Genomic DNA, 27,793 nt, shown 5'->3' on the forward strand with positions numbered 1-27,793 from the left:
TAATACCCTCTCAGTTCCACTTTATAAAAACAGATGCAATGGGACCAAAACTCAGTCGAGTGCAAACAGAGATTTTAATAATATCAGCATTTCAAGCATACCACACAGTACATTAAAGCTACAATCAGTATATTTTATGAATCGCTGTAAAATGAACGCGCTACCATTTTTTATTTGCGTTGTCTTGCTCCACGAAGGTACTAAAATGCTCGTGCACATCCGTAAATACAGTTCGGTTTAATCTTCTGACGTCTGTGTTCACAGTAGACTAAGTTTATATACATTATTCATGTAGTTTCACTGCTTAAAGGTGCAGTCAGCTAATTTTAAATCCCACCCACTTCTACTGGCTCACAGGAAAGCTGGGGTTTGATTGGTGCGAAGCGAAAGCAACCAGATGTAATGGTGTCTTTCGTGTCTCGTGCCCTTTCCCCTTCAGTGAACCGGCTTTTCTGCTGGGTGAATTTTACTCATGTTTATTCTGACCACTGTTTAATCTGAAGAAGAAGGAAAATAAAAACAACAACAATAGAAAAAGAGTAGTTTTCAAGTGTCTCCCATATCATCCTAGCAAAAAAACAAAATTTCTTAAATGCTACTGTTAAACTATAGATGTAGGCACCTCTGGCTTTGTTTGAGTGTTGCCTTATAATACGACAGCTTTAAATGAGACTGAACATTCATGGCTACTACTACTTGTTTGCGGCAGATTAAACTTTTGAACTCGGGCACGTCATAGGCTCGTGCTTGTGCGGTTCGTGTGGTTCAGGAGGCTGGAGCACTCAGACCAGATCCAGAGACTGGGAGTTGAGGTGTGGCCAGGTGTAGGAGGCTGCAGCCGGGAGGAGAGAGAGCGCAGGGTGGGCGGGCGGAGCAGCAGAGGTGGGCGAGTGCTTGAGCCGGTGTTTCTTGAGCTGGCCCAGCTCGCGGAAGCAGCAGCCGCACTGGGCGCAGCGGTACGGCCGCTCACCCGTGTGGATGCGCTGGTGCTTGTGCAGACTGTCCAAGTGGCGGAAACGCTTCTCGCAGTAGCGGCAGGGGTACGGCCGCTCGCCCGTGTGGATGCGCTGGTGCGTCTTCAGGCAGTAGAAGCGCCGGAAGCCTCGGCCGCAGACGTTGCAGCGGTGCACTTTGTCAGTCGCCTCGACGGGGGGCATCAGACCCGGCGGTGCCTCCGCGTCGCCGGCAGACACGGGAGGCGAGATGATCTGCGGTTGAGCGTTTGAACAGGAAGACGAAGCCGCAGCTATAGGCGGTGGGTCTAAATGATGAACGTCAGCTTCGTCTTCGACTTTCACAGAGTTCTGCTTGATCTCCTCGCCAGCATCCATCACCTGAATGAGGCTCAGCTCACTGACGTTACCCGCCGGAGCGCCCATCTCGAACTCGAACCTGCCGATGTCGCACGGCTCATCGGGGGCCTTCGCCGACAAACCCGCTGCGTTTTGTTCCTCCTGATGCACTCTCTCATACTCCTGCACTGCACCAGCAGAGGACTTGTACCCTACAATACACAGAGGGGAGGGAAACAAAAAGTTATACACAAACCTTTAAGAACTCACTTGTAATAAGTAGACATTTTATAAAGTGCCCCAAAGACTTTTTTTCAGCGATTCGTACACCTCCGTATGTTGGAGCTGTGCTGTCGTGTAGCCTTTTATTAGACTCCCACAATTTCCCCCTAACCTGCTCTGTACAGTACATTAATCCAAAGGTGTGTCAGATACACACCATGGTTCTTTCTTTGTACAAACATTATTTACGTGCCTTGCGGAGTTTCGGGTTTGTAACTCTGTAATCAAACGGTGTTCTCTTTATCCCGTGTTTATACAGCTGGTACCACGATGCCCGAGGCAAATTTCTTTTGGGACACACGCTGATAAGTCAAGACAGGTTCGGTGTCTAAAGCCGCTTCTTTAGTTTTGTTTTGGAGCTCGTGATGATGCCAAGGGAGGCTTACAGCTACCAGTTACATAACGCGCAATCGGCACATGGGCACGTTTATGTGGTTTCTGACGGTGTATGGCGCCATTGCTGATCTGATTTTCTATCAGACTCATGCACATGTGGCCCATGGTCTAAAAGTGGAATTAAAATCGATCTGTGCATTATTTAGTTTAAAAACACACCATGACTTGCACCATGCACACAATAAATTTGGTAGCTCCCATTACTTGTTAGCCCACATTAACCTTGACATTAACTATAGTCACCAAACTCGTTTAGGCTGATCTGCTACATTCGGGATACAGGGAACATTGTGCACATTTGACTTTGACCAAACTAGTCCTTTAACACCATGCAGATTAAATTCCTCAAAAAAAATATGATGCGATGAGTCATGCCATGGGTCGCACCCTTGGGAGGGGAGGAGTGGGGGGGGAGGGGGGGGGGGGGGAGGAGGGGGGGGGAGGGGAGGGGGGGGGGAGGGGGGGGGGGGGAGGAGGGGGGGGGAGGGGAGGGGGGGGGAGGGGAGGGGGGGGGGAGGAGGGGGGGGAGAGGAGGGGGGGGGGGGAGATCCTGTGCTTGCTTGAGGATCTCGTGATGAATCGACTCCCTTGAGAACCGAGTCATTTACGAATCACCCGACTACGCACCCTTATCGATCACTCCTTCCTCTGAGATGTAAAACTGGTCTTCTGCGGGTTCTTCGGTTCTGGCCTGCACCGAGCCAGACTCCATCGCGGCTCGGCTCGAGGTGTCGCTGCTCACGCGCACCCTCCGTCGGTTTATAACGCTGCGGGGCCAGTCGGACTGCACTGTGGGTAAACACAGGCCAACACTGGGCACGGTTTTAGCGCCGTGACTCCTTCCAGAGGAGCTCCTGAAGGCTTTGAGATGGGACGGTTCTCTGCGTTCTGGGGTCGCGTCTGAGGAAAAGTGGAGGTCCTCGGCGCCGATGGACGGCGGTCGGTTTCGGTTTAACAGCAAGCATTGCTTGATGTTCTTCTCGGCGGCGGACATGTAGTACCGCACCGCCTTCAGCTCGCTCTCGGACACATCGAGCCTCTCCCGCAGGGTCCGGTTCTCGCGCCGGGACTCCGCCGCGGCGTCACGCGCTTCGGTCAGCCTCGCGCCGACAATCCGCGCCGTTTCCTTCAACACCGTGTCCACTGCGCACCTCACCGCCTGGTCGATCGTAGAGGCGAGCTCGTACTTCAGGAACGACACGCTGATCCCATCTAAAGCCATGGTTCCTGTCCTGTTTTTCAGCGGTGATGATAACCTTCCTAGCTCCGCCACTTCTCACACTGCTAGATCAGCGTTAGCTTTTTTTTTTTTCGTTTCCCAAATATTTGTTCTCCAGCTTGAGAAGTCAGTTTAAAAGCTGGCATTTCATTTTCGTCGACACGGGGAACGAATTAAATAAGAATACACTGCAAAAAATGTAGAGTCTCGCAATGTTTATTCTGCGCAAACGCATTAGTAAACAAACCTTAACAAGCCTCCGCTTTATCGTCGCGGATTCAGGTGTCGCAGGGTAATGACGCAATTTCAAACGCGGAAGTGCTGGGGAATGTCGTTCTGACGTCAGAGCGCGCTGCAAATACACAACAGTTTTATCGGTAGCCTACAATCCACCATTTTAAATAACTAGCTCGTTGTTGTTGTTGTTTTTTGTTGGGTTTCTTTTGGAACAACGAATTAATATTCCCTAAATTTTTCACAAATCCCACAAAACACACCAGTCACACTGTGTCACAATATATACACCAGAAGTTTGTGGATTCCTGACTGTGGGTTCGTCTCTAAACTGTTGCCACAAAGTTGGAAGTGTACAATTGTCTAAAACAGGGGTTCCCAAACTTTTCCAGGGCAAGGCCACCCTAAATGGCATTAACATTTGACCGAGGCCCCCCTTTTGCAAGATGTCTTTAAAACACATTAAAAATACAGACTTCTGAAGATATCCCCCTTTTTTATTTTATTAATAATTACATCTTACATCTTTACATTACATTAGGAATTGATTGTATGTGTCTGTGTGTGTGTGTGTGTGTGTGTGTGTGTGTGTTAGTCTGAGAGTGAGAATTTATTTTTCACACCAAATTGTTGAGGCCCCTTTTTAATCTAGATGATTATGGCTTACAGCTCATAGAGATCAGAAATCCAATATCTCAAAACATTAGAATAAAGAATTTAAAAATATCTCATATATAAAGAATGTATAAATGAGATAAATGTAAGTCGCTCTGGATAAAGGCGTCTGTCAAATGTTGTAAATATAATGTAATGTAATTGACATTATGGTGCACAAAGACAGTTGAAAGTGCAGTAGTGCAGTACAATAAACATAGTAAGAGCAGCACAGTGATGTTTGATGATGGTTGAGTTGGAGTAGTACTGGAAAGTGTGTCCATCCTTTATTAAATTATGAGGAAATAAAGAACCGCTGTTTCCTATTAGAGAGAATCAACAATGCATCATGATGATCCTCTTGTATACTGTGAAATAAATGAGATAAAATACAAATACACTATAGAAAGTCTTCATTTAAAGTTATTCAGCTGTAACTCTGAAAAAGCTCTTAGGGCTTTTCGACCTTTACACTTTCCGTCTTTGTTTGTTTACATAAACATTTGGGAGTTAAACATTAGTGATAGTATGTACTTTAAGTTTCACCTCTGCGTGCTAACAGAGAATTCTATTTTAAAGTTTTGGTACTATGGAAGATTGTACAATACTTGGGGGGGTTGTGAAAACTGTGAAGAAAAAAAAAACATTTCGCATTTGAGCGTCATTCTTCAAATAAATGTTTCGGGTCAAGGGTCCTCTAAAAATGTTTCAGGTTCTTCACACACCTCCAAATTTATATCCTGAAATTCCACGATATTTGCTTTAGACTGATACTTTTGTATTCAATAAACCCCAACAATTTTGTGAAGTAATAATAATACATGACTGCAGGCTGGGGTAATTTGGCCCTCTAGCGGTTATTAAGTTTAAATACAGGTCTATCAGCTACATAGTTCTATTTTTTCAGACCTCATTTGTTTATTTAACCACCTGCACTAACATCATGTTCCTCCTTCTCTTCACTAAGCATTTGGAGTCGAAATTTCCAAAGAATTAGATGTACTATGGAACACCGTGAAGGCCGTCATCAACAAGTGCTTTGACAAAGTGTGCACGGTTATCCAACCATCAATTTTAACCAGGGTGTGAAGACTTTTTATATATAATGTAACGACTACTTAGTCATTTTGGTCATTCAAAAACGGGTTATTTAACAAAGATTTGACAAAGACGATTGCGTTATCGTTTTCTGCTAGCAGTTGTTTATTTAACATTTATACAGGAGAAGGAGTTCAACTCTAGCTCTTCCAGGCTTGTTATGTTTGACTGAATATTTCAAGCGTGTGAGAGAAAACAAGGTCTGTGAGGGGACAATTGATTTAATCGAGAAATCCAGCAGTTCTGATAGCTGGTAAATTGCCGTGAGATAAGACAATAAAATGTGTTGCTGTTGAAACATAATCAGCTTTGGGCTGGTGAGAGTAACTCCGCTTCACGTTGCCCGTCACACCGTCCTGGCTGTGAATATTTTGCAATAACAGCATGCCTTGTTGTAGACTATTATTATCCCATTAGGTCCTGAGCCACATCAGCGAGTCTGTGTGACATCACTGTGGCACTGTGAATGTCGTTCGATGCAGATTTTTTTTTTTTACAGAAGATGATTTCAGGTGAGATTAACATTACATTAGTTGTTATGTATGTTAGCCTCATAGACTCAGTGCAAAATTATAATTATTTATTTATTTATTTTGCTTTGGCTGATATAAAACATTTGAGGTAAGTGGTAAATTGTGTAAAGTTGAATTTGTGTCATTCCATTCTTTTAAATACTGTAATAGAGGAGTGTATGTGTGTGTGGCCACTTGCTTGGGCCCTCTGCAAATGGTGTTGCTAGGCAACCCATCCTCAGCTACTACGGTCCCTAATGGAGCCTTAAGAGCAGGGCAGGTGGAATATACCATCACATCAGTTAAGAGGGGGAAGAGGCGGTGACCACCAACCCTTTAAATTTACATTAGTTGTAGAGTAGGTGTTGTCTTTTTATAGTTATTTCTTAATTTTCTAGTGATATTTTTTTTACAGCTCTCTCTCTTTCATTCTCTCTCTCTCTTTCATTTTCTTTTTTTTCCTCTCTCTCTCTCTCTCTCTCTCTCTCTCTCTCTCTCTCTCTCAGTGAGAGAGAGAGGGTAATTACACCAGGTATAATTAGGAGTGAGTGTCCTTTGGGTGGAGCCTCGGGTCTCCTGAGAAGAGGAGCACACGGTTCAGCCAGAGAAGAATTTTAATTAATGCTGGTGCGAAGTTATTCGGATCAAATTTTTGTAGACATGGGGCGGTGAAAGATGGCAAGAGCACCTATGGAGTGCCGCCGCCTAATGATGTGGTTCGCACGTTCTCCTCACACCTCCAGGGTCGGGGGTTCGATTCCCACCGTGGCCCTGTGTGTGTGGAGTTTGCATGTTCTCCCCGTGCTGCGGGGGTTTCCTCCGGGTACTCCGGTTTCCTCCACCAGTCCAAAGACATGCATGGTAGGCTGATTGGCGTGTCTAAAGTGTCCGTAGTATATGAATGGGTGTGTGAGTGTGTGTGTGATTGTGTGCCCTGCGATGGACTGGCACCCTGTCCAGGGTGTACCCCGCCTTGTGCCCCATGCTCTCTGGGGATAAGCTCCAGGTTCCCCGTGACCCTGAAAAGGAGTATGCGTTATAGAAGATGGATGGATGGATAATGACATGGCTTATTTTATTACCTAAGTAATAAAATTTAAGTCCATCCTTCACACATAGTCCACGTAGCCTACTAGCTTGCTTTTGGGACGTAAGAGGAAACCAGAGAATCTGAAAGGAAACCAAGGTGGACATGAAGAGCATATGTGAAACTCATTGCACATTTGGTGCAACTGGTTGTCAACACTAGCCCATTAAAAATAATAAATGTCTCCCTGAAGTTAGTTTGGGACATACCGAGAAGATACGAATAGCTGCTTTAAACTGGACTAACAGTACAGGGTGACTACCACAATCTACAAATGTTTATCTTCATGAGGACATGTTTAATTCTTTTACACCCCCTGCTTTATGTTAGTACATTTGTTTGTTTGAAAAAATAAGATTTCTTTAGATGGGACTTTTAATGTCTTTTAAAAAAAAAAAGCTCGTTCTTCCTTTTCTTTTTCTTTTTTTTTTTTAAAAAAAAAAAAAAGAAAGAAAGAAAGAGAAAAAAGAGGGGGCGGTGTAATGGTACGGTCTGTATAAAATGGGTGTGGTCGAATCTCACATACGAGACGTTGGAGGATATCTCACACGCCGAACCGTGAGGTTGGATCCTGTAAGCCGCAGGACTCATAACGGCGCGCGCTAATTATCGAACTCATTTGATGCGTCACTTGACGACATAATAAATAAAAAAAAATAAAATAATAATAATAATAAAAATAAGGTCGCTTTAATTCCTGAAATCTGTCCGGCTGGATGATTTGGCGTCTGACACTGGAGGAGAACTTATGGGTGGCTCGTGCGCTCCACCGGCGAGATAGCCAAGAATATTAAATTATTGATATTATTATTATTATTATTAATATAGAATTTATTTTTTTGGACATTTATTTACATTCGCGTGCACAGCATCCGTGCATTGCGGATTCATTTGAATAATTCATTCCGCGCAACGAAACAAGGAGAGAGAAAGAGAAGCCAGAGGAAGGAAGGACGGACGGAAGGAAGGAAGGAAGGACAGGGGGGAGACAAACGGAGGCAAAAAAAAAACCCCGAAACGAGCGTTTTATTTATAGCCTGATTTTTTTGGGGGGGATTTCTTTCTTCTCGCATTTTTCCCCCGGACGAAAACAAGCGCATTTTGCGCGAACGCATTTTGCATCTGCGGCTTTATTAAAGAGAGAAGGCGCTACGAGCGGACTCGGTCCCCGGGGTTTGTGATCTTCAGGTCCATTTGGAGAAATGCAGTGATTTTTTTCTTTCTTTCTGTGCTGCGTGTTGGCGAGGCCTGATTCACGGCCATCATGTGCGTTCGGGTTTGAGCATTCCTCCCAGAAGAAGAGATCGGACTGAAGCGCTTCGTCAAGCTGTCAGCTCTGGAAGTCTTCCCGTGCTGAGGCCGACAACGCTGAACGAACAGGTACTGTAGTGTGTAATGCAGGCAGTCATGGGCCTTGTATCAGCATGAATAACATGGGTGCAAAAAGGTTATAATCTGGGGTAGAGATCGTTTCCCGTGATGCAGGCCTGGTTAAGTGTTTCTGTTTAAATATCATGTTGCGTGGACCGGATGTCGTTTCGGCTGAATGTTGCACGATCCATTTGGATACAGCTTTGTCATTGCAATAACAGGTTGTTCTCGTCCGTCCGTGCGTCCGTCCTCACGCGACAGGCCTGTACACTGCAACTGGTCCACTGGTCACGCGCCCGTTACGTTTTAAGCATCAAATATTGTGCTTGAAGGTTACATCATTGACCTGTGTAGTCAAGTGCTGAAAGGGTGCAGTTCCATCAAGTTCAAAATGAATGGGTACTCCAGTGACTCATTTTCTGAATTGTCCTGCATGTATTCATAATTGCGCTTCGCACACACAGGATTGGGGGTTCGAGTCCCGCCTCCGCCCTGTTTGCGTGTTCATGGTTTCCTCCGGGTACTCTGGTTTCCTCCTCCAGTCCGAATACATACATTGTAGGCTGTTCGGCGTTTCCAAATTGTCCCTAGTGTGTGTGTGTGTGTGTGTGTGTGCCATGATGGGTTGGCACTCCATCCAGGGTGTCCTCGTGTTCCCTAGGATAGACTCCAGGCTCCCCGTGACCCTGTGTAGGATAAGCGGTGTGGAAAATGGGTGGATAGATCAAGTACACGAGGTGTGATTTTGCATGAGTTGAGTGCAGAAAGAAAGAAAAAAGCATAAAGCCTCGGCACTTAATGCGGAGACGATGTCCGAGAGGGGTTTTTCGAAGACACGACCACCTTTGTGAGCTTACAATCTTTTGCATACTAGCTGTGGTTTTGTATCGCAAGTGCCAGATGCGCCGGTACTACAGGTGGTGCTATTCAAACTTCATGACGGGTGCCACGCCTACAGGAAGACGATTGCCGCTTCTCAAAGTCATCCATCTCGGAAAGGATTGGCTTGGCCACACCTCCTTTGTAACGGGTAACGATCACGTAGTGTGTTTGCACGACATGCCGAGCAATGCCCTGTAAGACCTCCATTTGCTCCACAGTTGTGCCATAGTGTTCGCGTAAGCCAGACAGACATTACTTGAACGTCTATGAAGAACCCTACCAGAGAGGGTTCCCTTTATTCACCTATTAACCAATGGGGGTGCCATTAATTAGGTCTCCTCTCATGCTCATTCTGAGACATGGGAAGCCATTGCTTGATGTACACATCTAATAATGTAACTTTTTTTTTTCTTTTCTCCAATTATATAAAGAGCACCGGTAATTTATGGTGGTTTTATTGCGATTAAGACCTAAATTACACTTCTATATATAATATACTTGCTACAGTGTTGGTTAAAAGAGGAAATCCAATAATAATCTCCCAAGAATCAGGGAGTAAAAAAAAATAACAGCCGATCCAGGCAACTGTTTCCTTAGTCTTCAACGTGTCACGTGATGGAGCTTAGGCGTGACGACGTTATCTCCAGGTCACGAGAGAACTAATCTCGGAATAACAGGGTTTAAAAATACCAGCGGTAATTAATTAAAGAACGACACCTTGTGCTTTTTATCCATTTATAGTAACAAGTTCCTAATATCGCGGACATTATGACGGCTGTAAATGGTCGTTCCTTCTCCACGCTCTCTCTTTCTCTTGAAGTCAATGCATCTTGTCATGTTCCCAAACATCTCCAATTACTGATGTGTCTTTTTTTTCTTCCTGTGTTGAATAATTATTAGGTTCTTTTTATGCCTTCGGAAATCAAGAATAATGATCAAGAATAATGTCCTTCCTCGTGTGTGTGTATATATGTATGTGATGCAGGATCGTTGGACGTGGGAATTGTAGATTATTTAACACCTGACTGAGCGCATCATCTGAAGGCCTTCAGGAGCTGAATTTTGGTGTTTTACTAGGAAAAAAAAACAAACAAACCCACAAATCTCAGTAGGCCGTCCAGGACTGGACTGTGTTGGTGTAGTGGTATAAAGTCATCGAACCTCCTGCACGACAGTTTTGTTTATGTAAACGTCCTGGGCGAGTTTGTAATCTGTTACTTCAGCGTTCAAGCCTTCGCTTGTTCCGCATGCAAAGCTCTCGACAAAGCTCGTGCGACTCTTTTTAACGGGAAATATGCAAATCCAAGCAGAGCTCGCTCATTGGTCAGCGGCTTCGGTGAATTTGAATACACCCACATACTAATGCAAAAGAAGAAGAAGGAAAAAAACGAAGCTGATCCTATTTTAAAATTTGTGTGCGACAAATACAGAATGCAGCTGCCTTTTGGATAAAACTTAACAACGTCCCAGAGATTTTATAACGCATACATTGCAACGCCTGGAGACAGGAGTGTACTCCTATAATGGCATGGCATGAAATCGTTATATATCCGAACACCGTATTATAAAGTTGTCGCAACAACGACAAACAAGAAAAAGACCGCTTTTTAAATTGGGACCAGAGAAGAAGGCGGAATCTCCAACTTCATTTCGATATACTACCGAAGGGTAAGAACCTAACAACGTGTGCTTCTCTTAACCAGATTATTTCGCATTGTTTCTCATCATTTAATAATGATGCTAAGCAGACACCATTACTCAGAGCTGTAATATTCAGCCGTACACGTTATACTGTTTATTTCGTGCTAATATGAGATCTTCATTTTCGTAATTCATCTCTCTGGATCACTGCAAAATGCTGTAAATATAAATCTCATCAATGCCAATCCAATCACACGGCGTTTGATTATTTATTTATTTATTTATTTATTTATTTGTATTTTTTATTTTTAATCTTGTGTACCATTCTGCAGTAATGTTAATCTCTTTTGGGTCTTCTAAATGGCCTCTGGAGCTGTTGGATTACACTTTTATCCATTAGGGGAGATTAAAGTGGCCGTTGCAGCTTCCTTGCTCCAGACACACAAATTGCACTTTCAAACCAATAGCGCCAGGGCCTACGCATGACATATTAAATATTAACGAGAATAATGCACTATACTACGCATTAATAAATCCCTGGTGATGTGTTGTAGTTGGAACAATCCTTATGGTTTTTTTTTTTTAATGCTAGTTTCAAACAGCTCATAGATCAAAGGCTTTGGTTAAATAATATGATTCAAACGTCCATTTGTTTTAAACTCGGAAAGCATTTCTAGGAACGACCGAGCCCTAGTGGAGTCGGGATTAGGAATCGGTTTCTTTATGCTGTTTTTCTTTACGGTACTGTTGTAGATCATTTTGGTCAGACGGGACGCGTTTGAAGTTAGTCATTAGTAACCGAACCGCCTTCTGTTATAATGGCACATTTGTTGTAGTGGTGTATAAATGGTAACCCTCTCTTTTTAAAAAATAAATAAATAAATAAATAAAAAATAAAATTCCTCCCTGTGTTATCGTAGAACGAGCGTACACACTTCACAACACTTTCAGTTTCGATACGTTTTGGAGGTGCAGTGCTATAATTATTTTTTACATTTTTTTTTATATTTAATTTTTTTTTAAAAATCAGACGTTCATGATAATTGGTCTGAGTGCATGTAGGATGCTGCACGTGCAGATATATTTTTGTATAACAGCACAGTCTGGAGTGTGTTATTCCACTTGTGCGACAATGATTTGGCAACGATTAGAACGTTTGACTTATTAATGAATCGTGCATTTGATTGGTTTATAGTCAGATTTAACGCTGTGGAATATCTGTTAGTTGCATATTAATATTAAACCTATCGTCCACGTTAAGGCCGGAACTACTTTCCGAGCCATGCTGTTCTACAGAAATAATGCACACCCGCCAGCCAATTAGATTCGAGCATTCAACCGGATATGAGCTTATTGTATATATAATATATATTTACTAACACAACGAACACTACAACATGTAGGAGCATGTGTCCATGCAGCTGAAGCTGATTCATCAGTTTCATGACCAGACACAGATTTGGAATCGCGTGATCGCGTGTGCTCGGATCTGCGCTCGTGTCTGTGTAACTTTTGATAAAACGAAGCTGGTATATTTTATTCCCTGAGGTCGTATGTTTCTTACAGTTGGCTCTGAGCAAAATGTACTCGAGGTCACTAGCTCGAGTCCAGGCTTGAGTCGGAGTATTCACAAATATGTCTTTTGGTATTTGTTTGGAAATTTCTGTGCTATGTGCACTATGCGTACACCGAACAACCTGGTAATTGGGATAAAATCCGGATTTCTCACAATCCACTGGTGGCTTTAATCTGATTTAAGATATCATAGTGTGCTCTTTTTACATGACCACGTGTAAAAATCTGGTCAAACAATTGGATTAATAGAGTCCATTTGACTTTTTAATATTTATTTTGGCTCTGTGGTTTGACTTCATAGGTGGTTGTGGGAGTGACTGAGGTTGAAGGTCAAAGGTCATTTCAAGATGAGCGAGCTGGAGCAGCTTCGACAGGAGGCTGAGCAGCTGAAGAACCAGATACGAGTAAGAGAACGCTCGTAACTACTATCCGCACAATATATGATATTGATATTGTTACTGATATTTTGGTCAATTGTATCACGGTGCAGTTCTGAAGACCACCATGGGTATCGTAAGTAGTTTAAAATAGTGTATCTTCTTTTTTTTTTTTCTTTTTCTTCTAACCAATAATCTTTAAACTTGTTTTTACAGGATGCAAGGAAAGCATGTGGAGACTCTACACTTACTCAGGTAAAAGCTCACACACACCACCAGCCTGACGTTGATCATTTTCCTAGATCAGTGTATCCTGAAGTGTTTTATTCATCATCTTGCACAGCAAATTGACAATTTTATCTTTTTTATTGATGAGAAAACATATACATTTCATCTGTTTATACTTATAGTTGAACGTTCTGGAATATCTGTTGTGGAAGTTAGTTTCGTTCCTGTTATCGCTTACATTACAGCAGCTATGAACATTCCTTCCTTCATCAGCCTCTCCTGTTTTGGTTAATAAGACCATGTTCCCGAGAAAGCGTAAACTCCTTCATCCCGAAGACTTTCCATTGCCCCTTTTATTATTATTATTTTTTAAATCGCCTTACTATAGAAACGCTAACATACTAGAATGAGCGCATTTATTAATAATAAAACCTGTCAGGACTGCTGTTGGAGAAAATAATCAACACCATTTTGACCAAAATTGAGAATTCAACAGCGCTGCTGTATAAACGACTTTAAAATCTATATCTATATATATATATATGTGTGTGTGTGTGTGTGTGTGTGTGTGTGTGTGTGTGTGTAGATAACAGCGGGACTGGACCCGGTGGGTAGGATTCAGATGCGGACAAGGCGTACTCTCAGAGGTCATTTAGCCAAAATCTACGCCATGCACTGGGGCTCTGACTCCAGGTACAATCTGTATTGCACTGTTCTAGTCATTCTGCTGAAAGTGTAGCTTTCCACATGTTTTCACCATGAACCTTTTAGATCTGATATTTCACCCCACTGTGGATCGATTAACAGTAGAACATGAAAATGTTGACACGGATTACGTGAAGTGTGGGGAATATATATATATATATATATATATATATATATATATATATATATATATATATATATATATATATATATATATATATATATATGAATGCCTTTTAAATGACAGTTTTTTGGGTTTATTTATTTAATTATTTTTACCAAGTGCATCATTTTAAAGAGATCACTGAATGTCTTCCTTTAGTTGGACAGGATTGTAATGTTGCCTTCATCCACTAGAGGATGCTGTTTATAATCCCTTTATTATGATAAACATCCATTTTAACCAAAAGTTCATTAATTAAATAATAATGAAAAAAAGTTCTTTTTCTCACCCCCTCTTCCTCCTGATCACTTTGCTCTCAGGCTCCTGGTCAGCGCTTCACAAGATGGCAAACTGATCATCTGGGACAGTTACACCACTAACAAGGTACATCACAGTGATATGCTCGGCGTAATGGTGAATGATCTGAAATAACCACGCCGTTAACCTGCCCTGCCACACCCTAACTGTGCCTAGTGTGCCGAAAACGAATTGTGCTCTCTCTATCTATCTATCTATCTCTCTATCTATCTATCTATCATCATGCTGGATGTTTGAGTAGTGTTTATAGTATTCTATTCAGGCTATCTAAAAGTGCTCTTATTGGACAGATCCACGCCATCCCGCTGCGCTCGTCATGGGTGATGACGTGCGCTTACGCTCCGTCTGGAAACTTCGTCGCCTGCGGCGGTCTGGACAACATCTGCTCCATCTACAGCCTGAAGACCCGCGAGGGCAACGTGCGAGTCAGCCGAGAGCTCCCTGGACACACGGGTACACACACACACACACACGCGAGCGCAGCTGGATATTAAAGGCTGTTAACTGGCTGTCGAGCCACTGTAGAAGATTTATACAGCATATCATATTTACCATTTAGAAATTCAGCTTCCTGTAAACATCAGCACTTGACGACAATTTGGACAACCTTTCAATATTTATTTTATTTTAAGTTTTTTTTTTTGCAACTTAGCGACCAGTAGTTAATGCAAAGGAAAGCATGACTTGATGTCGATTGGTTATGACCTTGATGGCTGAGGCTTTAAAAAAAACAACTTGTTTTACAGAAACGTGTTGACATTTGATATTCGCACTATTTGAGTCTCGGTGTGTCACGGTGTGTGCTTCCTGCTTGTGCTCTTCCTCAGGTTACCTTTCCTGCTGTCGCTTCATCGATGACAATCAGATCATCACGAGTTCAGGAGATACCGCCTGGTACGTTTAACCCTCTTCTGGATGCGAAATCTCGGGAACATCTCCCCACGGCGACTAGCAAATTGAAGTACAAGTGTTAAACCTTTCCGTTGAGTAACGGTTACGTTGTCGACTTAATTAATAAGGAGCAAATAAGCTCCAAAATGGGTTCCTTAGGTAACGGCCTGCTCGTGCGTTTGCATTTGTTTGTGACTCCACTGACAAAACCTGACTCCGGAAGTTGGTGGCAGTGTGGGGGAAGCGTTTGCTGCTTAGTGCATCTGGGAATTACTGAACCCCGATACTGGTGGAGCGACGGAGCAGCGTTCGGGAGATTCGCGGGTTCAAATCCCGACATTGCCACGGCCCTCCACAGCCTGGAGTAAAACTGGTAGCGCTTTCTGGGTGCTCTTCCCTGCAGAGGGCGCTTTCCTCCGAGTGTGCTCCGCTGCCATGGGATGCTGTCGGCAGTTTGAAAGAGGTTGGCTTCATGTGTCTTGGAGGAAGTACATGTTTGCTCCATCCTCCCCAGTTGGTAGTCGATATCCGTTATCAGTTAGTTATTGGGTGGGAATTGGCAAGACCTCAACAACCAAAAAAAAGGGCGGCGGGGGTTGGTGGGTGATGATCACTGCGGAATAAATCGCATTTCAGGAAGGTGACTATCGGTTTCTGACTTTACAAAAGATAATCACTGCAGGTTATCATTAAGGTAATTTGTAGTGAGCACTAATAATGTAAGTGAATTCTTTTTGTGTGTGTGTGTGTGTGTGTGTGTGTGTGTCAGTGCTCTGTGGGATATCGAGACAGGCCAGCAGACCACGCTCTTCTCAGGTCACAGCGGAGACGTGATGAGCTTGTCTTTGTCTCCGGATTCGCGCACGTTCATTTCAGGCGCGTGCGACGCCTCGATCAAACTGTGGGACGTCAGAGACAGCATGTGCAGACAGACGTTTACGGGCCACGAGTCCGACATCAACGCCGTGTGTGTGAGTACACCTTGCTCGTGCGCGCCCACGTGAACCTCGTGGCAGAATCTGAAATAGTTACACAGCAGACAAACGAATTCGCTCATTCATGCACTTTTCGTGTCCCGTTCGTGTCGTCAGTTCTTCCCCAGCGGCAGTGCGTTTGCCACGGGCTCAGACGATGCCACGTGCCGCCTGTTTGACCTGCGCGCCGATCAGGAGCTCGGCCTTTACTCGCACGACAACATCATCTGCGGCATCACGTCGGTGGCGTTCTCGCGCTCAGGCCGCCTGCTCCTCGCCGGCTACGATGACTTCAACTGCAACATCTGGGACGCCATGAAAGGAGACCGTGCAGGTACGATCCTTACCAAAGTTCTCCATCAAAGGCAATTTACAAATCCTTAGTATTCCTCGTAGGTATTTATAAAATAAAGAAGTTAATCCGAGTGTTACTGCTGTGAGTCGGTGATGTAAATCCAGTTAAGACAATATTAATGCAGAGAAAGTTATGTGCACTGTAAGACTTAAAACGATGATGTACAGTCATGTCCATAAGTATTTGGACAGCGACACACTTAAGGCTCAAAAGTAATTGGACACGTGACTGATAAGTACTTTCATGGCCATGTGTGGCCTGTTCCATCGCTATTTCATGACCGATTAAGGCGTTAAAAGGTCTGGAGCTGACTCTAAGTGCTGAATTTAGTAGCTATTCATGGGAGCTCTCGATACGTGGTCCAAAGTGGTGTCGATGCAAGTGACTGAGGCCGTCATTAGGCTGAAAAACAAGCCCAAAACGGACCCAGTAGAAAGAGACAGAAAAAACTTTAGGAGTGGCCAAATCAATAATTTGGTACATTCTTAAAAAGAAGAAATTGTTGGCGAGCTCAGCAACACCATGAGGCCTGGAAGACCACAGAAGACTGCTGGATGGACAAGTGGACGATCGTAGAATTCTTTCCTCAGTCAAGAAAACCCCCCTTTACAACATCTAGCCAAGTCAGAACACTCTGGAGGAGGTAGGTGTATCATTAGTCTACAATCAAGAGACGTCTTCACAAATGTAAATACAGACAGTTTACCTCGATGCAAACCATTTGGTACATGGTCTGCACTTATATAGCGCTTTTATCCAAAGTGGTAACACTGAAGAACAGATTGTCCAGTTCTCATACAAGATTCATTTGTATCAGAATGACGGGTAGAGAAGAGTGTGGGAAAAGTAAAGGAAAGGCTCATGATCCGAAGCATACCGGATGATCTGTCAGACATGTGGAGGCAGTGTTATGGCATGGGCATGTATGGCTGCCAATGGAACTGGGTCACTGGTGTTTATTGATGTTGTGACTGCTGATTTAAGTAACAATGAGTTCGGACGTATACAGAGCTCAGATTCAGTCAGATGCTTCAAAACTGGAAGGGACGGCGCTTCACGCTACAGATGGATAATGATCCAAAACTTCCCCAGACCTTCTTAAGGCAAAGAAATGGAATGTTCTTAAATGTCTGATGACCTCAAGCGAATCAAGCACGCTTTTCACTTACTGAAGACCAAACTGTTGGCAGAAAGACCCACAAACGAGCAGCAACTGACGGCGGCCGCAGTAAAGACCTGCCAAAGCATCTCCAAAGAGGAAACTCGGCATTTCATGATGCCCATGGGTTCCACATCTCCGGCAGTCATTAACTGCAAAGGATTTGCTTCCGGGTATTAAAAATAATCAGAATATTTATGATTGTTAGTTTGTCCAGTTTACTTTCGAGCAGGTGAGAACAGATGGACTCTGGTCTACATCTTGATGCTTCATTTTGTGGTGTACAGAGGCCAAATTATGAAAACTGTCACTGTCCAAATACTTGTGGACCCGACTGTAGGAATTCCACCTTGACGAGGATCGAAATAAACCTAACAGGAATCTAGTTTAATTTAAGAACGTGGCTTCTACCCTCCTTCTTCAGCAGCTTATAAAACAGCACTTGATCCAGCGCATTCTGTCGTGTAAATAAAGTGTTCATTTTGTTAATATGCTGCTAATTGTGAGCAGTTTACTGAAGCCATCGTTATCTTGAATAGATTTGATCATGCTTTTAATTCCTAGAATTAATGATATGACGGCAGTGGGGTCTTTTTTTTTTTTTATTTTCCATCAAAGCATGTTCTTGATGCTTTTAGAGAGAGACAAATCATGTTTTCATTACACACACACACACACACACACACACACACACACAAACAATATGACCTGTTCCTTTCCTACAGGAGTCCTGGCCGGCCATGACAATCGCGTGAGCTGTCTCGGCGTGACTGATGACGGCATGGCCGCGAGCACTGGCTCCTGGGACAGCTTCCTCAAGATCTGGAACTGACCTCTCTCTCTATCTCACACACACACACACACACACACACACACGACACACTGTATGCCTGTTTTACTGTATATATATATACACAATACACACAAACATACACATGCACAAATTCTGACGCATATTGTACATAATATATTATGCCAACTAGGTATCTTGAGTTGTTTACTATGGTAATTGCTTTGTATACATAACCGCACCTGAATCTGTACACCAGTAACTGGAGGCAGGTCACAGGTTTGACCCACTGAAGCTAAACACGAATGTTCTTTCTTTCTTTCTTTCTCTCTATCTCTCTCACTCACACACACACCCTCACACACACTCTGTACATGTTTGCAGAGGACTTAAAAACACGACGTAGAATTTACACTCCGACTCTTAAGCGACTCAAAAACACACTCGGAGCGAAAAGGGGAAGGAGGTTTTGCTTGAATTGCGAGTCCAACTTGAGATTGTATTTGTTTATTTTCAACACGCTCACTGCTAGTCTCGGGCTCTGAGAAGACGAGAGATGATCTTTTAGGACTGTTTTTGCTTTTGAAACGGACGTGCGCCGATAATTGGTAATACGGTACACCACGGTATTAAGAACTCGGTATCGCTCTTGTACGCCCTTTAGGGAGGCTGAATGGTTCCATTTGACTCGCTAGATAACGGTACAGGCATCGTAGCCTTTAGCAGTTGTCAGCTAGATACATAGCAAACCCCTTTTTATTCATTTATTTTTTAAAAAAAGGTCGTTTTTGCAAACAATTGCAAAAAAAACAAAAAAAAACAAATGGAGCTACACGTGGCGATCAAAGGGGTCCAAGCACCATAAGGTTATCAGGAGAAACTATAGCACATCTGTTAGGTAATGATAACCCACGTCTTTGATTGGATAACGGAACTGTTGTGTGTATGCTTGTCAATTATCTGGCATGTTGTTTGTTTGTTTGTTTTCCCCCCATCCTTAGAAGCCCTCTTCTGCATGCAACATTACAACTGGATTGCACAAGCGATTTCTGAGAAAGTTTCATATTTTCATGCCATGTGTGTATGTGGTGCTTGGGCCCCTTAAAGTCACCTGGCTAAAATGTTGTCCAGAGAGAACAGGTACAGAAAATGATATATTAAACATATTTATCGTAATTCGTGTTAAAGGGTTCGGCGATGATGACGTGATTATTAAAGACCGAGAAATACAAGCATGCGATAAGAACATGATTTTTTCCATCACGCCAAATTGTTTTAGACGACTGAAACTTCACACTTAATTTTAAAATAGACACCTGTGGCATACAGTAGAAATAAATATGATGTTTTTGTTTGAATGTTTTGTTTATATTCTGATTTTTCTATGCTTTATTTTATTCATGTTTTCCCTGCGTGCCTCAGATAACACTGTAAGGACAATAAATAAAAGTTGAAGTGTAAAAAAAAAAAAAAAAAAAACCAAAAAAAAAAAATTATTCTGTTTGTAAAAATGTGCAAAATTACGGTGCCTTAATGGTTGGGGATGTGATGTTTGCGTTGCACCCTCGGGGGTCGGAATCCCGCCTCCACCCTGTTTGCGTGTTTCGCCAGGTACTCCGGTTTCCTCCCCCAGTCCAAAGAGGTGTGTTGTAGGCTAATTGGCGGTAGTGTATGAATGTGCGATTGTGCCCTGCGATGGGCAGGGCGCCCCGTCCAGGTTGTGCCCAGAGTCCCGGGGGATATGCTCCCCTCCCCTCCCCCACGTGCCCCTGTGCAGGATAAGTGGTTCAGAAGATGGATAGTTTGCCCTACAAAAAAAACCCCCAATAATAAATCAAGCGAGAGGAAAAAAAGAAACCACACCAAGTTTTTTTTTTTTAAACTGATATCAAGATATATATATTTTGTTTAATTTTCAAACAATCCTGTATTTAAGACATTACAGATGTATGATTTCATCCCGAACACTGTAAAACTCGAAAACCATCAGGTCATTTAAAATCATCTCAAAATCTGCTCTTGAACGTAAACACACACAAAGAAATAAAAAAAAAAAAAAAAGTCAGTGTGTCAAATATCTACTTTTTAAAAAAAAAAATTATTATTTAAACTAAAACGTTGAGGTTAGGAGGGTAACAATGGGGAAAAAAACAAAAGCCAAAAAAAAAGAGACACGAACAATTATTAACCCATCACAGAGGATATCAACTTTATAGACTTTCTATTGACCTTTGACCTCTCCTGGTTACACAATCAGAATCAACCAAAGACGTGCCAAAATTTTTTTTTTTAATTTACAAAATCAACCAGGGGTATGTTACTATTACTAGAGGATCATAAAGAGAAATCTCTAATTAGCATAATGCTAACCGCATGTAAAGAAGACCAATGTGCCTGAAAAAACAGCAGTTAAAGGCCTTAAACAAGAGATACACACCCATAAACAAACACACACACACACACACACACACTCACGACATGCTACCTGAAACAGGACCGGGTTCATGCGCATCACATGACCCACACCGACGGCTAAAGATTCCTGATGTGTATATATATAGCGATCGATTCATCATTGTTGTGAATGAAGGGGGGAATCTGGATTGAGGAACAGATTTTACCATCGGTCTGTGGAAGGTTTTATAGTCTTGATTTGGTGATTTTATCCTGGTGAGTGATTTTATTAAGAGAACCACCCAACGCTTTCGACTACACCAAAGTAAAATTTGGAAACAAGCCTGAGAATTCGACAGCGTGAGTTTTTCTTACGAAAGAAGGTTTGTAAAGCAATTTAAAAACTACACCTGGCGGTCGCGTTCGTCGTTTGGCCGAGCAGCACACGCAGTTCACCATACGATGCTGTATAAACAGACCTCATCGTGGGTGCCGTAAAACAAACACGGGACCATCCTGTAAACCTGCACATACCTACACGTCTGTGCGGCGTTGGGGGAAAACCACACGTAGCCCGCTAAACCGACATCCGAGTGTCTGGAAAACTACACGTCCATACGACGCTGTAGAACTTCGTATGGCGTCACCGGGACGCTACGACCTCGTGCGAAATCTCGTGTAGGGAGTTCACAAGCACGTAGCCTTTCTCGACGTCATCGAGGTCATAAGAACCCGGTAAGTCTTTGTACGTCGCTGGTGTCTTCGTAACACCGTACGACAAAGCTAGAATACTGGTGAGTCTCATAGCGGCTGGGGGAAACGGTGACGGACTTCAAGAACATGAATATGACGTGTGTATTTTTGTTGCTTTCTAACTAATTTGATGCATACTGGTCCATACTGGCAAAAAGAAGAAAAAAAAGAAAGAAAGAAGAAAACCCATACACCCCCCCGCCCCTTAACTCTAATCCTCCTCCTCCTCCTCCTCATTTTCTCTCTTCGAGCATCATGAACAGTACATACTTGGTTTAAAAATAGCTCTCCTATTCACACATACACATGCCCACGCTCGCTCTTTTATAAAGCTCACTGCTCATAGAGAGAGCGCGCGAGAGAGAGAGAGAGCGAGCGCGAGAGGCACCGGTCTAATCCCCTCACTGAATTACAGCCGAATGTACAGCTAAAGCAGAAATATACATTGTGCTTGAAATGTTATTAGGCCGGTTACGGTGTTGCACAGAAATCCGATCAAGCCAAGGTTACATTCATTCAATTATCGCGACATACTCCTCGATATATCTATGTAATAAAATAACGCTAGAACGATATATTAAATTTGGATTCCGTCGCACACGGCCACCCCGTACACCTCCATATAAACTCTCTTAGTATCTTAAACCATTTAGATTAACTTCTCATTAAAAGGATTTGGAGATATATGTATGTATATATATATATATATAGATATAATTGATTTGAAAATAAGTTTCACCATCGGTTAAGACAGCGGGAAAATATTACTACATCTGATAACATTTGGTAAGAAATTTGAACGAAAGCGATTGAGACGAGACTTTGGAGCTTGTGTGTGTGGGACGACGGGGGATTCGCTACATCACGATGCATGGAAGCGAATCCTCACCATGGCAACCCAAACCTCTACAGCCAGGGGTCGGGAACTTAAAGCTCACAAATATATGAGAGAGTGAGAGAGAGAGAGAGAGAGAGAGAGAGAGAGAGAGAGAGAGGGGGGTTCAATGATTGCATACAGATACAGGATGATGATAAAACTAGGTGAGAGCCGTTTCATTTTTCAATCTTCATTTGAGTCGGACGAAAGAAATCTTTTAATTGGAATTGGATAACGACGGTGAGAAAGAAAGACGAGGAACATTGTTTCTCGTGGTGTGGTGTGTGTGCAAAACTTCGAGCTCATTTAAAAAAAAAAAATGACGACCCAACGGACAATGTACAGCAGAGCTTATTTACTCTGAGCTGCTCCCTGTATCTTCTCACACTGATCACTATGCCATGATACTGAAAAGTCTAAAAAAAATAATAATTAAAAAAAAAAATTTAAACAGTTTGTATCAAATGTAATTTTCTCTTCGAATCTCAAATTATTGTGGGTAATCAGACTTTACCAGCCGAAGGATTCCCCGCCAACAACCCGCTCTCAACCTGGTGTGTGATGCTTTAATTCTGGGGAAAGGAACTTTCCGAACGCAATGGCTTTTGGGCCTGAACTTATCGTCAGTTTAAGTGCACTTTCTTGACATGAGATGCATCTCTGATTGCACTGGCTTCACTATTTCTTTTTTCTACTTCTTCCCTGAACTATTTATGCAATTGGAGTGTGTGTGTGTGTTTGCGCGTGTGTGTGTGGGGGCAATATTAATCAAAAGAATGAAATCAAATTAAAAATATATATTACATTACAGCATCCTTTGCTAAGACACACGCACACCCCGGCTCCAAGGCACTGCTATAACGGTAAACATGGCAGTTCAAATGGGGTAACGTTAATAAGCTACGTGGAAACTGGACGAGTGTGTACGAGGATGAAACAAAAAAAGGGTTCACGGGGTAACGAGCGCACGAGTAACAGAACATTTAAAGAGTAGGATATTTGTCTACAAGTTGGGGGGGGGGTAGAAAAAAAAAATCAAAGTCCTACAAAATGTAATCGATCAGCCGTCATGCTCGGTTTCCAATGTTTGCTGCTTTAGACAAGCTAACATCGCCAACAACTGATCCGTCCGAACAGGATTTTGCCGTTTTGGGGGTTTTATTTTTAGTGATTGATCTCACTGCAGGTTTTTTGTGCTTTTAAAAAAAAAATCGTATCAAATTGTTCTGTACGGCCTTTCGTGGTGACGTCTGTTGGTAAACGGGACCTTTTCGCCGTACTCGTATTCGACGCACGTGAATCGAACAGCGCTTTGACCGAACGCGCGCCGTGACGACGCGTCTCGGCCCAAATCTGCGGTAATTTCGAACCACTCTGTTCAACACCTCCGATACTGCGGAGTTTGTTTGATCGTGCGTTCGTCTCTGCGGTCACGAAACCCCGGAGCGTCTGAATAATGACTATCCTGCACTTTCCGGAAATACCCATTTGCTGCAAATCAATAATCATCAATAAACCGACACGGTTTCATTTCCATACGGACGACGTTGTAAAATCCTATTTTTTCTTCAGCTTAACCGCATGTTTAATCCGAATTCGTCCAAGATGGCTGCTCTCACAACGTTCCAGTGTTCAGCTACGTGGAGTTTTGTTCAGACGCTAAACCTACCTGACCGATCAGCTACATCCTGCACGATTCACTTCACCATGAAACGTTTCCTAAAGACACAACAGGATGTGTCGAAAGCTACTCGCTCATTTAACACTGTTGTCAGTTATTTCATATATATATATATATATATATATATATATATATATATATATATATATATATATATATAACTAATTGTGTCTTCGTCGCTCAGCCGTTAGTAAAGACGAGATAAAAGTGCTTTAATATGCATGTTACAATCGTGATTCTCTCATATTAAACTATCAAACGTTTTATATAGGCATCTTTCTGGTATTAATGATTAATTATACACTTTCTGTGACAAACAAAAGCTATACAGAACCCTCGCTTACGGATACTGTAGATCTACTGCTGCTGTAATCATAAAGACTGTCCCATGCTCATCCCAGGACTCTTAATAGTAATAATAATAATAATAATAATAATAATAATCTCACTATCGTTTGTCACCCAGAAGAGAACGGGTCTCTCAAAGTTTCTTCCTCGCCACTCTCGCCTCTAGTTTGCTCATCGGGGATCTAAATCTACATCCGGATTTCTGTACATTATGACAATGTCTACTGTTAAAAGCGCTATACAAATAGAACGGAATCGTATATATATACCCTAAAGATTTGTAAACAAAAAGGTTTCGGATCCACAGTAGGCTATGCTAGCGCAAAGGGAAAGGGGGAAAAGAAGAAGAAGAAGAAGAAGAAGAAGGAGGAGGAGGAGGAGGAGGAGGAGGAGTTGTGATTGTTGTGGTGATTTGCTAGTATTGCAGAGCTGCAGGCAACACACCGCACGCTCGCGGCTTGAAGAGAAGAGCCCGCTCGAGCTCGCCAGTCACACTGCTATTGCTTTGGACCACACTGTGTATAGGTTATAGTACAGTCTCACACTCGTACACGCACGCAAATCCAAGCCAAAGTCACGGTTTAAAAACTTTAAAAAAAAACACGTCTCGCTAACTAATAAAAGTGAAATAATAATAATAATAAAAAAGGAGTCCAAATTTTTTTTTTTTCCACCAAAGAAAATGATGATTCACTGCTCATATCCCATGCACTCCAAATCGAAGAGTTTTTATACATGTATATATTTTCAAATAAGGCTGTATGTCACACCAGGGAGCCATTTTTGGCAGCAGAAATGCATCTAATATTTGTGAGCGCCATCAAACAATAAGTCTGTTCGTGCTGAAAAGGAAGCAGCCGCCCTAAACAAAACATGAAAAACGAAAGCCTGGGTTTTTTTTTTTTTTAAATCAAGTGAGTGCTGGAAAAACATGATTAACAAAGCACGTTCTGTCTCGAGCGAAAGCCATTCACTCGTCCCAGCGTGCTTCCTGCACGTGATAAAATCTTGTTGCATGTGAACAGACATTTAGCCGCCTAAATGAGCACGATTTTTTTTTTGCAAAAAAAAAAAAACCCAAACAACATTAGGGTATGTTGGTGGACGAGACGACTCCGACTCCATGGAGCCTTTTACCAAATGAAGAACACGGCCCTGCCGTCTTGTATTTTATCGGCTCTCGAATTCATAGGTCGAAGTCCTGATGGGAAGTCTTTCCCATCCCACGTCCTTTCCCCTTCAGTGAATTGCCTTTTGTCTTTTTCTTTAAAATGTACATTCGTTCTAATGGCTGCTGTAGCCGAAAACACAGAAAAGGATTCAGGAGTTTTCAGGTATCACCGTACCAATGGGTCCAGCTCCAGTTTAATGTTGCCACCGTTGACGACTGCATGATACCGTAAGCTAATTGCTCGATCGATTTAATTTCGCCCAGAAATGAAGCATGCATTTCTGCTTCCCAAAAAAAAAAAAAAATTAAAAATACTCAAAAACTACTTCTCCCTGACCTCATAATCCGACTGGTTAAAGAGGAACTCCCTTCGTGACAACTTTGAACGAGAACAGCACAATTACAGCACGTATTGCAATAGAACAGCAAGAGATTATTAAAGTAGGAATAATACCAAATACCTATACATACAGAGAATATCAAACAGCCCGAAATATACTGGAACTTCAGACAAAAAAAAAATATGAAGAGAGAGAAAGAGAGCGCGTGAAATAAAGAAAGAAAAAAAAAAAAAAAAAAAAAAGCATCTCCAAGGCTAAATCAGAGACAGAGAGAGCGCTTGTAATATCGGTCGCACTTCTGTGCCGTACGAGCGGAAAAAGCATGATCCGGATTCTTAAAAGTGTCGACTATAAACGACTGAAGAATCCTGTCCAATTTCCGGTCTACAGAGCCGAAGGGAAAAATGAAAAGAAAAAGAAAAAAAGGCAGACGAGCTCGAAATACGATAACCGTTATTGTGAGAGCTCCTCAAACGTTACTCTAAATGTTCTGCTAGTTCAAACATAAATAATAAAAATCACAGAGATTTTTTTTTTTTAAAGAAATCCTTTAGGTTAAACGACTAGGCTACTGAATTACAAGTACAGTGTGAGAATGGAAAATTACAGATGCTGCAGTACCACCCCGAGAGCAGCAGGGGGCGGAGACAACCACCACCAGCACCACCAACACTGGCGGCGGCGGCTGGATCAGCTTCACACACTGCTGCTGCTTCTTCCTCTCTTCTCTTCAGTGGTGGTAAAGTTGGAATGTAGAAATGAAATGAAACAACGCTCGTCGCAAAAAACAAAACAAAAAACAAACAAACAAAAAAAGCGGACTCTGAAATCCGGCGATCTAATAAAAGTCGGTAAAGAGAACGATTTCGTTCTGGTGCTGAAAAGGAAGCGAAGCGATTTGGCATCCGCGCGCATCATAACACACACATATACATTTACATCATCACCCCCAAAAAAGAGGACAACCATTTCTGCTAATGACTGTTCGGAGCATGAGTGTGTGCACACACACACACGTGTTTCTGGGAGTTGTGTGTATGTGAGGAAGTGCTGTGCGTGTGTGTGAACAAAAGCGTGTGGGCACTGTATCTATTTACAGTGTGTGTATGTGTGAGAAAGAAAGAGAGAGAGAGAGAGAGAGAGAGAGAGAGAGAGAGAGAAAAACACACACACACACACACACACACATATACATACACATATATATATACACATATATACATATATACATATATATATATATATATATATATATATATATATATATATATATATATATATATATAGAGTGCGAGAGAGAGACAGAGAGAAAGAGTGGAGGGAACAGTGATCATATGGCTGCTCTATCATTATCACCAATTCATTATGCAGTTTCTGTTCAGGGTCATGAAGTAGACCTGACTGCTTCCTCCAGACCTCACCGACGCAAAGAACACCTGAGAGAGGGAGGGAGGGAGACCGAGAGAGAGAGAAAGAGAGAGAGAGAGGGGGGAGGAGGGGGAGGGGAAAGAGAGGGGGGGGGGGCAGTTCCTTTAGATGGTGCTGTTTATTAAATGAACAATCAGGTGCTCTCTACATGTGAAAGGTTGTGGTGTAGCTCGGACCTTGTCGTTCCTCTCGCACAGAAACTTGAGTCTCTGAGCTCTCTTGTGCATGAACACCCCGTCCAGGTGACCCGTCTCCACCGAGCGGATCTCTATAGCCTTCTCGCCCCAGCCCATGATCTGATTGGAACAGATATGAGCTGCACACACACACAGACACACACACACACACACACACACACACACACACACACACACACACAGAGAGAAAAAAAAAAAAGAGACAAATGCAATCATTAACACTATATTTGTTATATCTGTGCTACAGTCTCACCACGTAATGATTTCACATTCATCAGATATCAACATCGCTAAAATTAGGTTTCTCGCCTGTTTGTCACTTTCCTCCTAAATATACACATTTGTCCTGGTACAACATGAGCAGCTGTGGTCATGACTGCATGGAAGTGTGTGTGTGTGT

The 27,793-nt window shown here is 42.6% G+C and overlaps 3 protein-coding genes and 1 long non-coding RNA gene across 11 annotated transcripts in view; 2 read left to right on the top strand and 2 right to left on the bottom strand.

The window, feature by feature from the left end:
* Positions 1–55: 55 nt before the first annotated feature.
* LOC108260025 (zinc finger protein 48) lies at positions 56–3,543 on the bottom strand. Its single transcript, XM_017459938.3, has 2 exons — positions 2,598–3,543; positions 56–1,504 (listed from the first exon to the last, which is right to left on the bottom strand). Exons 1-2 carry the CDS (start codon positions 3,190–3,192, stop codon positions 783–785), a joined length of 1,317 nt encoding a protein of 438 aa, XP_017315427.1. The 5' UTR covers positions 3,193–3,543; the 3' UTR covers positions 56–782.
* LOC128629341 (uncharacterized) lies at positions 2,210–3,481 on the top strand. The gene is made up of 2 exons (XR_008393703.1): positions 2,210–2,373; positions 2,505–3,481. It is a non-coding gene; the product is annotated as an uncharacterized LOC128629341 (long non-coding RNA).
* Positions 3,544–7,290: 3,747 nt separating the features above from the next.
* gnb2 (guanine nucleotide binding protein (G protein), beta polypeptide 2) lies at positions 7,291–21,821 on the top strand. Of its 2 annotated transcripts, none has more exons than XM_053677037.1 (10): positions 7,291–8,154; positions 12,545–12,647; positions 12,837–12,875; positions 13,435–13,541; positions 14,037–14,100; positions 14,325–14,487; positions 14,862–14,928; positions 15,695–15,896; positions 16,017–16,233; positions 18,139–21,821. In XM_053677037.1, exons 2-10 carry the CDS (start codon positions 12,591–12,593, stop codon positions 18,243–18,245), a joined length of 1,023 nt encoding a protein of 340 aa, XP_053533012.1. In that variant the 5' UTR covers positions 7,291–8,154; positions 12,545–12,590; the 3' UTR covers positions 18,246–21,821. The 2 variants fall into 2 exon arrangements, with proteins under 2 accessions (XP_053533012.1, XP_053533013.1); XM_053677038.1 differs by lacking the exon at positions 7,291–8,154 and adding an exon at positions 10,424–10,695.
* Positions 21,822–22,538: 717 nt separating this feature from the next.
* mink1 (misshapen-like kinase 1) overlaps positions 22,539–27,793 on the bottom strand; it is a 32,466-nt gene continuing 27,211 nt past the window's right edge. For all 7 annotated transcript variants that reach the window (XM_017460061.3, XM_017460062.3, XM_017460064.3 and 4 more), the window contains 2 exons: positions 27,373–27,512; positions 22,539–27,204 (listed from right to left, as the gene is read on the bottom strand). In XM_017460061.3, the coding sequence (XP_017315550.1) occupies positions 27,121–27,204; positions 27,373–27,512 (224 nt within the window). In that variant the 3' untranslated portion in view covers positions 22,539–27,120. The remainder of the gene's footprint in view (positions 27,205–27,372; positions 27,513–27,793) is intronic.

This window comes from Ictalurus punctatus, chromosome 28, assembly GCF_001660625.3.
Source record: "Ictalurus punctatus breed USDA103 chromosome 28, Coco_2.0, whole genome shotgun sequence".
In the NCBI taxonomy this organism is placed as follows: domain Eukaryota; kingdom Metazoa; phylum Chordata; class Actinopteri; order Siluriformes; family Ictaluridae; genus Ictalurus; species Ictalurus punctatus.

Excerpts from the sequence above, each read along its gene's own strand:
- LOC108260025 (XM_017459938.3), bottom strand. The coding sequence starts at position 3,192 with ATGGCTTTAGATGGGATCAGCGTGTCGTTCCTGAAGTACGAGCTCGCC. Across the intron at positions 1,505-2,597 it reads GGAAGGAGTGATCGATAAGG|GGTACAAGTCCTCTGCTGGT; the intron begins GTGCGTAGTCGG and ends TGTGTATTGTAG.
- gnb2 (XM_053677037.1), top strand. The coding sequence starts at position 12,591 with ATGAGCGAGCTGGAGCAGCTTCGACAGGAGGCTGAGCAGCTGAAGAAC. Across the intron at positions 12,876-13,434 it reads GAGACTCTACACTTACTCAG|ATAACAGCGGGACTGGACCC; the intron begins GTAAAAGCTCAC and ends GTGTGTGTGTAG. Across the intron at positions 14,488-14,861 it reads AGAGCTCCCTGGACACACGG|GTTACCTTTCCTGCTGTCGC; the intron begins GTACACACACAC and ends GCTCTTCCTCAG.